At 38.9% G+C, this 10,786-nt stretch overlaps 1 protein-coding gene across 2 annotated transcripts; it reads left to right on the top strand.

The window, feature by feature from the left end:
* Nucleotides 1–1,392: 1,392 nt before the first annotated feature.
* LOC119262572 (cornifelin homolog B-like) lies at nucleotides 1,393–7,206 on the top strand. 2 transcript variants are annotated; one of them, XM_037535484.1, is made up of 4 exons: nucleotides 1,393–1,447; nucleotides 2,359–2,454; nucleotides 5,372–5,523; nucleotides 6,640–7,206. In XM_037535484.1, the coding sequence occupies exons 2-4, from the start codon at nucleotides 2,364–2,366 to the stop codon at nucleotides 6,760–6,762; spliced, it is 366 nt and encodes a 121-aa protein (XP_037391381.1). In that variant the 5' UTR covers nucleotides 1,393–1,447; nucleotides 2,359–2,363; the 3' UTR covers nucleotides 6,763–7,206. The 2 variants fall into 2 exon arrangements, with proteins under 2 accessions (XP_037391381.1, XP_037391389.1); XM_037535492.1 differs by having other exon boundaries at nucleotides 2,359–2,421.
* The last annotated feature ends 3,580 nt before the right edge of the window (nucleotides 7,207–10,786 follow it).

Consider the following 10,786-nt stretch of genomic DNA (forward strand, 5'->3'; position numbering starts at 1 on the left):
ATGCTACTATGTATTTAATATTTCAATATTGATGGACTTAATCTGCTATATTGACAAAAGTACTATATATTGTACTATATAGACAAAAGTACTGGGACACTCCTAATTATTGAGTTCAGTTGTTTCCGCCACACCTTTGGTAACAGGTGGATAAAATTTAGCACATAGCCATCCAGTCTTGATAGACAAACACTGGCAGTAAAATGGCTCATACTGAAGTAGTCAGTAGCTTTAAACATTGCAATGTCATAGGATGCCTCCTCTGCTACAAGTCAGTTTGTGACATTTCTGTGTTGCTAGATCTGTCCTTGTCAACTGTAAGTGGTATTATTGTGAAATTGAAGTATCTAGGAGAAACAACAGTTTAGAACACACAAACTCACAGAGTGAGGCCAGTGAGTGCTTAAGTGCACAGTGCCTTTTGCCTCTAGAAGCAACATCAGCAAAAGAACTATGTGTTAAGTGCTTAATTTAATGGGTTTTCATGGCTAAGCAGCTACAGACAAGCATTAAAATGCACAATGCCAAGTGTCAGGCAGAGTGATGTAAAGTGCACTGCAACTAGAATCTGGAGCAGTGGAAACGTATTCTGTGGAGTGACGAATCACACTTCTCCATCTGTTAGTCTGACGGACGAATCTGAGATTGGTGATTGCCAGGAGTATGTCATCTGCCTGACTGCAATGCGCCAAGTATAAAGTTTGATGGAGGAGGGATGATGTTGTGGGTTTTTTATTTTTCAGGGATTGGCCTAGGCCCCTTAGTTCCAGTGAAGGGGAACCTTAATGCTTCAACATACCAAGACATTTTGGACAATTCTATGCTTCCAACTTTGTGGGAACAGCTTGAGGAAGACCCTTTTCTGTTCCAGCATGACTGAGTCCCAGTGCACAAAGCAAGGTCCATGAAGGCCTAGCTGAATGAGTTTGGTGTGGAGAACTTGACTGGCCCACACAGACCCCTGACCTCAACCCTACTGGACACCTTTGGCATGAACTACAATGAAGATTGTGAGCCAGACCCCCTTGTCCAATATCCGTGTCTGACCTCACAAATGCTCTTCTGGGTGAATGGGCAAAATTTCCCACAGACATACTCCAAAATCTTGTAGAAAGCTTCTCAGAAGAGTGAAAGCTGTAATAGCTGCAAAGGGGGGAACAATTCCGTATGAACGCCTATAGATTTAGAATGGGATATCAGAAAATCTCCGTTAAGTGCAATCAGCCCATATAGGATATATAAACAGAATAATAAATCAAAGTGAAAAGACAAATCCAGTCTGACAATGGTATGGCATCCTTCTAGTGTACACACACCTGATGAGTTGGACCAGTGACACATACTGGAATGTGTCACGTACCTGTCACTTTATCTTCATCCTGCAGCTTAAGTGTGATCAGTTCTTAAGTGTGTGTGTCGCTCTCTCTTGGCTGTCCAGAACACACAGGTAGGTGGCTACATGATTCCATTAATAGTAAACTTCTAGCACTTGCCACTAGCTTTGGTTTATTCTTGATATAGATTTTTGAGTTAATTTAAAAGTATTTAATAGATCTACTGAAATATTCTATAGAAAGCCAAATGTAGTTCATTTACAGCATCACTCTGAAGAGCTGGTAACATTTTCACTTTACTTACAAATGCAAAAAACTGTTTTTTTGTACTAATAGCTGTCAGTGCAAGTCACTAATTTGAAAAAGTATTATGGATTTCTCTGAATATTTATGCAAACTTTGTTTCTAAATGACACAAATCCATTGTATGTGTCTTGTGCTCAAGCTAGATGGTAAGACAGTAAAACTTATTTACTCATCTGAACAAATAGTCTTATAGTGGACAGTTTGCTCTGTAACACAAGTGCCACAGAAGTGTTCTTTGAGTGATGCCATAAAAGAACCATTTTCTTATCTAAAGAACCATTTGTAAATGAGATGTATAAGTGTGAGGATATAAATAACTCTTACATAATGTAAATCCACCATTTCGAGGGTTATCTCTGGGACCTGTCCATTATGTGGAGGTTTCCTTAAAAAGGTTCTTCACACTCATACACCTCATTGACAAAAATGGTTCTTCATATAAGCATCTACTGAAAGGTTACTACTAAAGTAAAGTATTACTATTAAGTTACACATGGCTTCATGTGGAGAGTCTTTTCTGGTATCTGATGAAAAAGGCGTGGTTTTATGGTCATGGATTACACTTGTTCATGTTAAACTGCATTGTCTGTATGTTTCTCCAAAAAGCGTTTTTAGTTTAAGATCATGCTTAATCTCGATGTGGGAAACCAACCAAAAATCACAGCAATGCTCATATGTCATTGTCCTTGTTTATATATTTATGTGTGTGAATGTGTAGACACCATGGCGAAGACAATGGTCCAGCAGCCCCAGGCTGTTGCTCTCAGCCAGTGGAGCTCAGGTATCTTCGACTTCTACAACAACGTACCTGAGTGTGAGTTCATTTGTATGCGTGTTTGACAGTTTCCATTGCTTTGTGTGTGGCTGTGTGTGCGAGTTTGTGCAGATGGTCCCTCTGAGAGTTTAACATTCATATGCTTATGACTGTTTTTAGAGAGCTGTGCTGTGTAGTTAAAGGACCTGAATCTCTTCTTTCTGCTTGACTGCTGGAATATTGTTACAAAACTACCACATGCATGGAGATTTTCTTTGCCATATGACAGGTCATTGGCATTTATTCAGAAAACACTGACAAAAAGGTTTCTATAGAGATTATTTTGTCTTAAGGTATGTAGCTCTCATTCAAGAATGTATTTTAAAAATATGCTATAGGCTAAATTCTTATCTCTAAACAACGCCTCAGGCTTCAGAAACACATTTCTGACATTGCATAAAATCATTTTCTGTAAGGGAGCTTTCAAATATACACTTCAGTCATCTGGTTCCTATCACCATCACTGTGAACAACTCTGACTGCAAGTTTCTCTAGAACAGTTCGCATCAAATCATTTTGCCTTTTATTAAATTGGCATTATTTACACAGACAATTTGGTGGGCTTACCCCAGAAAGTGCCAAAAAGGGTGTTATGGCGTTATTTCATAGAAAACACAACAGTGGTTCTTGTATGGCATCACTTCAAAGAACCCTTTATTTATAGGGATCAGATATCAGAAATTAATTTTAGTGTAAAATTGCAGTAAATTTACTGTTGATTTATGTGTTTTTATTTATAAAATTATAATACTTCACTAACATTACAGGAGGAACTACTGAAACACAAAACACCATCATGGTTGGAATAACAAAACATATAAAAATACATTCAAATGCACCTTTGTGGTAGGAATAACATTAAAACCAAAAGCTCACGTGAAATGGACTGTAGATAAAAAAGGAAAAATAATGAAAACTAACATAACAAGAAATGCGGGGAAGCTCTGCCACCATCTCTGTGATATTCAGAGTCTGCTCAAGAGTGCACAAAATCCAACATTTTAGCTTCTTTGATAAGAAGATTATCTTGTATCTCTGACCATTTGCATCTGCCTGTTTACAGCAATATGCTGTATCTAAGGAATGCAGTAGTTTACTGCACTGCTTCAGTTATAAATTTACATAAATTCTTTACAGTGTAGTAAGAAATGAAAGAAAAATCTGTACTGAAGCTAACACTGCATTATCTGACTCACTGTCTATAAACCATGGTCAGGAGTCAGTTGACAATTAGTTGGAAATCAAAGCATTTTCATCCTAATCTTGTGCATCTGCTGTGCATGGACAAAAATCAGTCAGTGGTGCAGAAGTGTGACTGGAGCTTTTACAGGAATTTGTCTTTCATCTTAATGATAGTGCCACCAATTATAGCGCCCTTGAGTTGTTTAGTAATTTAATCAGAAAATTCTGAACCTGAGAAGACCACATTAAAGGGGAATGTTGTCAGACTGGTTTCATGACTAGTTTGTTGCTTAGAAAAATGAAAAGGCCTTTTTCTCCTAAACACAAAGTCATAAAAATAAACAGACTGTGAGGAACATAAATGTCCTTCTTGCTAAAATTCAGTGATTATTTAAATGACATCATGGTTACTATGATCCCTGATCTTCACTGTGACACACATCTACATTAATAAGTCACTTTGAGGTGTTTTTTTTTTTTCTGTGAAGTTTTGATGGAGAAGTACTAAGGTTTCTTGCAATGAGTGAAACCTGCTTATCCACATTAAACATCCAGTACTTTTTGCATGTCACGTATCGTTTACTCACTGGACTGGCCCCATGATTTCTGAAAAAAACTGAAAGCTAGTCTTCAGAAGAAATGGAAGATGTAATAACGGCAAAGTGTGGACACAAAAATGTATGATGTAAAAAAAAAAGGTAGGTGACTGCGCTGCAAAACAATTTAGAGTTCACTGGTGTCACGATTGGCCCCTCCCAGTCCTGTACATGTGTTTGTGTTTTGGTTTAGCCTATGTGCGTTTTCGTCTAGCCCCCTCGTTTCATGACTCCACCCCTGATTGTTTCCACCTGTCCCTCATCAGCCCTGGTGTATTTAAGCCCTGTGTTTGCCCCTTGTGTTTGCTGGTCTTTGCGTTGTTGTTTGTTGGTTGTCCTGGTGGTGTTATCTGCACTGTTGTTTGTGCTGGTCTATGTACAGTTGTTTGTTCTGTTTGATTCTGGTTTCTGTCATGTCTGTCCCCCGATCAATCTGTGTTGGATCTATGAACCTGGACCGTTTCGACTATGACCCTGGATTTGCCTTAATAAATCTTGCTTATCTCCACATATGCGTCCGCCTCCTCGCTCCCCGTTACAACTGGATTTCAAATAATAAGAGAAAATGAAATAGTTTTTTGTCCTGTTATCATTCTTATTTTTTATTATTAATATTTTCTTTTTATTTTATCACTTCTTGTTTTAGTACAATGAACTTTACATTAATGCCTTTGCACAGTTACTTATATGATACACTGCATACTTGTATGTTAAGCTTCCTGTAGGCGACTAGACTAGACTAGATTTATGACTCAACATCCCATCCTTCTAAATACTGCCATAAGTTAATAAAATTGACCCGCCATTGCTTAATTTGACTGGAAAAGAATATCTGGCCTCTGAAGTTCACACAGTAATTCTTTTTAGAGAATCCACATTCACACAAAGAAGTTCTAAAAGACTTAAGCTGGTTCCTCTGGCATCGCTCTGAAGAACTCTTTTTGAGGAACCTTTATTTTTAGGAGTGGAGGATCAGCCTGATTCTTCATTTAATTTTGATGATGATTTCAAGTATAGAGATATTTTAAAGCAGAGTTTAGCTGTGAAACTGTCTTGTTCAACACGGTAACTGGATATTGAAAGGCTTTCTCTCTGACCTGAACCTGCTAACGTTTATCTTGTGATCTTCTGTGCTGTAGGTTGTTACTCGTTCTGGTGCCTGCCATGTATTGCCTGCAGCACAGCCAAGAATCACGGCGAGTGTTTTTGGTTACCACTGCTCGAGTTTGGCTTCATTCCACCAATAACCTTATCAATGAGGACATCAGTGCGTGAGCGCTACCACATTGAGGTTAGGATGGGGTGAAAGGGGTGCATGATGAAGGATTGTGTGTATTCACCTTCAGGAACTCTTTCATGTCCTACACTGCCCTACAAAACCCCAGAGTAGTAACTATGGCAACAGCAAAGACAGGGAATATCAGCTTCAAAGTTCGGTTGTTCAGCCTAATGTGTTACTGCAGCTTTCACACACTGTAAAGCAATGCATGCCACTGACTTTGCATGCAAGCGACATATCACTGAAATGTGTACATGGTTTCCACATGAATAAAATATGTTACTTCAACTCAATTATCGACCAAAGGAATTGAAAGTCAAGATTGTGTTATTAGTTTTTTGTATGCAGAAATCATGTACACAATTTCAGCAAGAAAATAAATGCAATTCAGTGCTGTGTACAAGTAACTTGTACAGGTAACAAATATAGTGGCCTCAAAAAGTATTTGGACATTCATGCCATGCTTAAAAATGTATTGAAATCATTAACATAGGGAACAAAAATGTCTAAGCAATTGACATTTATTTTAAACAGACCATTCACTGTAACTGTAATTGAGTTTTTGGCAAAGTATTCTTTTAAAAGTTGGCTAGTGTTTTAGATCATCATCATTTGAGCATGATCTCGTTCTGAGTTCATGCTCCCATCAATGAACACTCATCGACACCACTGTGAGGAAAACTGCCCCAGTACCTCTCTGCTGTAGTGCAGACGGCAGACCGCAGTGCAGTCTGGAATCTATCTAGAGGTTTACTCCACACAAAAAAGTCTACCATCAGTCTAATGTTGTGCTAAAAGCATTTATCTCTGAAACAAGCATCATTCTGTTAAACATTTTATGAAGTAACCTGAAGAATTTTACTAAAGTTAATCAATGGTTAAAGTGTCCAAATACTTTGTAGGGCCACTGTATTTAGAGAAGCAAATAGCACTGTATTAGTTTAAACTGTTGAGTTGCTTAAGTGATCAGCCTCTGGGATTTACTGCAGTGTCTGTATATTTGATTCATTGAATATTATAACATATTCTCTATTAGAGGTCATTAACACATTTAAACCAAACCCCCCCCCCCCCCCCCCCATTTTCTCTCTCTCTCTCTCTCTCTCTCTCTCTCTCTCTCTCTTTTAGGGATCTGTCCTTAATGACTGTGTCTATTCATCCTTCTGCTGTCCCTGCGTGTGGTGCCAAATGTCACGAGAGATAAACATACGGAAGGAATCAGTCAAATTCACCAACAGACAGGCAAAATGAAGACCCTCCTTCATCACCATCATCAGCTTCATCGCTGTGATATCCATGATACTCAAAACCCTTTAATACCCTCAGTTACAAATGACATTTTAAAATTATATATAGTTATACAGTAATTACAGAATAAACAATGTCAAGTTCTTTGAAAATATGTCTCAGTACACATAATGCAGCTCTAATAGTAGACACATTTTACCAAGAACTATTTGTGGACCCAAAATATAACCACTAGAGGGAGCTGTCCTCATTATAATGTAGAACTAGACTAATGGAGTAGCTGTAGTAATAGCCTATCACCTGACGAGGGCAGCATGACACTAATAAACATCACCTCGGCTAATCAGAGTTCATTTTCTATAAATGTATGTTTAAGGTTTAAGCATGTATTTTCACTATGAAATGAGTCTGAATAACAATTATTAAAATAAACGTACAATGAAGATTTTTAATGTGCCTGTGCATTGTGGGACCTCAGAAAATGGAATGACGTGTTGCCGTGGTACTGGTTTGGGATATTTAGGATTAGGGTTGCAGCGGTAACCGGTTCCACGGTATACCACGGTATTAAAATGCACGGTTATCATACCGTGGGCATTTGCTCATTACCGGTAAAACACAACCCAGCTCAGAAACTCACCCGCGCATGCGCAGCTCCGCTCCGTTTCAGTCACACAAGCACACAGCAGTGAGAATGGCAGAGAGTGCCACAGACTTAACAAATCTCCGTCCCCCTAAAAAAAGGCTAAACTAAAGTCAGCAGTGTGGGACTACTTCGGATACCCGCCAAATGCACGCGAGGATGGGAATCCGATTTGTAATCAATGTGGCAGGAAAGTGGCAGCTAAAGGAGGGAATACCTCTAACCTGTTCTCCCATCTCCGAGAACACCACCCCGCTGTGCTCGTTTATAATTTCAGTCCGACCCTAAATGCGTGAAATTTCGACTATAAAACCCATCTTTGTATTCGTGCACAGCCCACGCGTTAAGCGCCGCAAAAGTGCTGAGTCATCCGAACTATGAGCATGCAGGTGCTGGAAGTAACGTTATGCCCGTGGCTATGAAGCGCGGGCTGTGGTGGATGCGCGTGTCCGTGTTCAGGTCCTCACAGACTAATTTGGATTTTTCCGGAGTCGGACTCAACGTGAAAGACGCCATTAATTTGCATGAGTTTATATTTAAAATCTGACGTGCCTCTATTGTGAGGATCATGTATAAAATAGATAGTCCCCTCTTTCTGCAGTCTCTGGTTATATTAACTTGGCAGTAAAACGGACGTTTACAACAGTAGTTGGTCAGACACGCACACAGGCTCAGATATTAAATAATTAAATAATTAAACTTAAATAATTGTACTGAATATTTTAAATACAGGATCTTTACACACACACACACACACACACACATATATATATATATATATATATACACACACACACACATATATATATATATATATATATATATATTTATATATATATATATTTATTTTTTATTATTATTATAAATATAATTGATTAATATTATTATTCTGTTATTGGTTTAGGGACAAGCTAGCTGTGCAAAGAAATTTCCTGATCCAGCTCAGCCAACTGTCACACAGTCATTTGCAAAGGGAATTAAGTTAGATCCCTCATCTAAACAAGCCCAAGAATTGAATCATGCTGTGGCGTATTTTATTGCCAAAGACATGATGCCCTTAAGAGCAGTGGAAAAACCTGGTTTCCTTCACCTGATGAAAAAAGCTATTCCAATGTACCAAGTTCCATCAAGAACATACTTTGCCACCAGTGAAATCCCTCGCATGTACCAAGATGTGAGAGCAAGTGTTGAAGAACAGCTAAAGGAAGCTGTGTGTTACTCAGCCACCACAGACTTGTGGACCAGCAGCAGTGGAGGATACCGCGATAACCGTGATACCGCGTATTTTCTGAGACGGTTATCATACCGTGAAAATCTCATACCGTTGCAACCCTACCCTCTACCTTTGGGTGTACATTTATACTGTTTTTACCTGAACAAAAAATGTTCCTGCAGAGAACCTTTATTTCAAACAGTGCACATTTCAGTTTCACCTTGTATCACAGTGTTACCCTCAAAGGAGAAGACAAAATCTTCTTAACTTGTGATGCAAGTTTATGTATCTATTTATTAATGTATGGAATTATTATATGTGATTTTGAACCAATTCTATTGGTCCATTCATCATGAAATTTATGCACAGCTGGAGTTTTCAAATGATAATGTGTAGCAGCTACTGACAATTATTGTAGTGATAATAATAAATTAGTCTGTGGGGCCAGAGGTTGTAAAAGCATATCTCTGTGTGCTTGAGATGTTTACTCTATTCTGCTTGAGACATGTTTCTTGTAGTTGTGTCAAATTTTTACTAGTAAGATGTAAGATGTCACATGGCAGCTTCACTGGTGCTTCAAGGTTACGGGGTTTGACTGTAGGCTGCTGAGTGGTATGTGCCTTTTTTATGAGGAAAATTTTCCTTTTATTTTCAATATGCTTTGTTTATCTTGGAAATGTCAGGCAAAGCTCAAACAAACAGAAACTTAAATAACAGGATCTGCATTCTATGCACTGTAAACCGGGTCTTCTGGTTCTCCATTTTCATTTCCATTTTCTCAAGTTCTCACTGTAATAACTTTGGCTTTATGGTTCCTTAATGGTAGATTACATTATTATTACTCTTAAATGTTCCAAAAAGAGTTTTTTGTAGCAACGCTATAGTAGAATCATTTTAGCTTCTCTTGAGAATGAGATGTGTGCATAACCACCAGTAATGTGTACCATGTGGTTAGAGGTGATCTCCTTGGAATCATGGCCTTACTCTACGCTGATGCTACTATGTATTTAATATTTCAATATTGATGGACTTAATCTGCTATATTGACAAAAGTACTATATATTGTACTATATAGACAAAAGTACTGGGACACTCCTAATTATTGAGTTCAGTTGTTTCCGCCACACCTTTGGTAACAGGTGGATAAAATTTAGCACATAGCCATCCAGTCTTGATAGACAAACACTGGCAGTAAAATGGCTCATACTGAAGTAGTCAGTAGCTTTAAACATTGCAATGTCATAGGATGCCTCCTCTGCTACAAGTCAGTTTGTGACATTTCTGTGTTGCTAGATCTGTCCTTGTCAACTGTAAGTGGTATTATTGTGAAATTGAAGTATCTAGGAGAAACAACAGTTTAGAACACGCAAACTCACAGAGTGAGGCCAGTGAGTGCTTAAGTGCACAGTGCCTTTTGCCTCTAGAAGCAACATCAGCAAAAGAACTATGTGTTAAGTGCTTAATTTAATGGGTTTTCATGGCTAAGCAGCTACAGACAAGCATTAAAATGCACAATGCCAAGTGTCAGGCAGAGTGATGTAAAGTGCACTGCAACTAGAATCTGGAGCAGTGGAAACGTATTCTGTGGAGTGATGAATCACACTTCTCCATCTGTTAGTCTGACGGACGAATCTGAGATTGGTGATTGCCAGGAGTATGTCATCTGCCTGACTGCAATGCGCCAAGTATAAAGTTTGATGGAGGAGGGATGATGTTGTGGGTTTTTTATTTTTCAGGGATTGGCCTAGGCCCCTTAGTTCCAGTGAAGGGGAACCTTAATGCTTCAACATACCAAGACATTTTGGACAATTCTATGCTTCCAACTTTGTGGGAACAGCTTGAGGAAGACCCTTTTCTGTTCCAGCATGACTGAGTCCCAGTGCACAAAGCAAGGTCCATGAAGGCCTAGCTGAATGAGTTTGGTGTGGAGAACTTGACTGGCCCACACAGACCCCTGACCTCAACCCTACTGGACACCTTTGGCATGAACTACAATGAAGATTGTGAGCCAGACCCCCTTGTCCAATATCCGTGTCTGACCTCACAAATGCTCTTCTGGGTGAATGGGCAAAATTTCCCACAGACATACTCCAAAATCTTGTAGAAAGCTTCTCAGAAGAGTGGAAGCTGTAATAGCTGCAAAGGGGGGAACAATTCCGTATGAACGCCTA

Source organism: Pygocentrus nattereri, chromosome 2 (assembly GCF_015220715.1).
Source record: "Pygocentrus nattereri isolate fPygNat1 chromosome 2, fPygNat1.pri, whole genome shotgun sequence".
Classification (NCBI taxonomy): domain Eukaryota; kingdom Metazoa; phylum Chordata; class Actinopteri; order Characiformes; family Serrasalmidae; genus Pygocentrus; species Pygocentrus nattereri.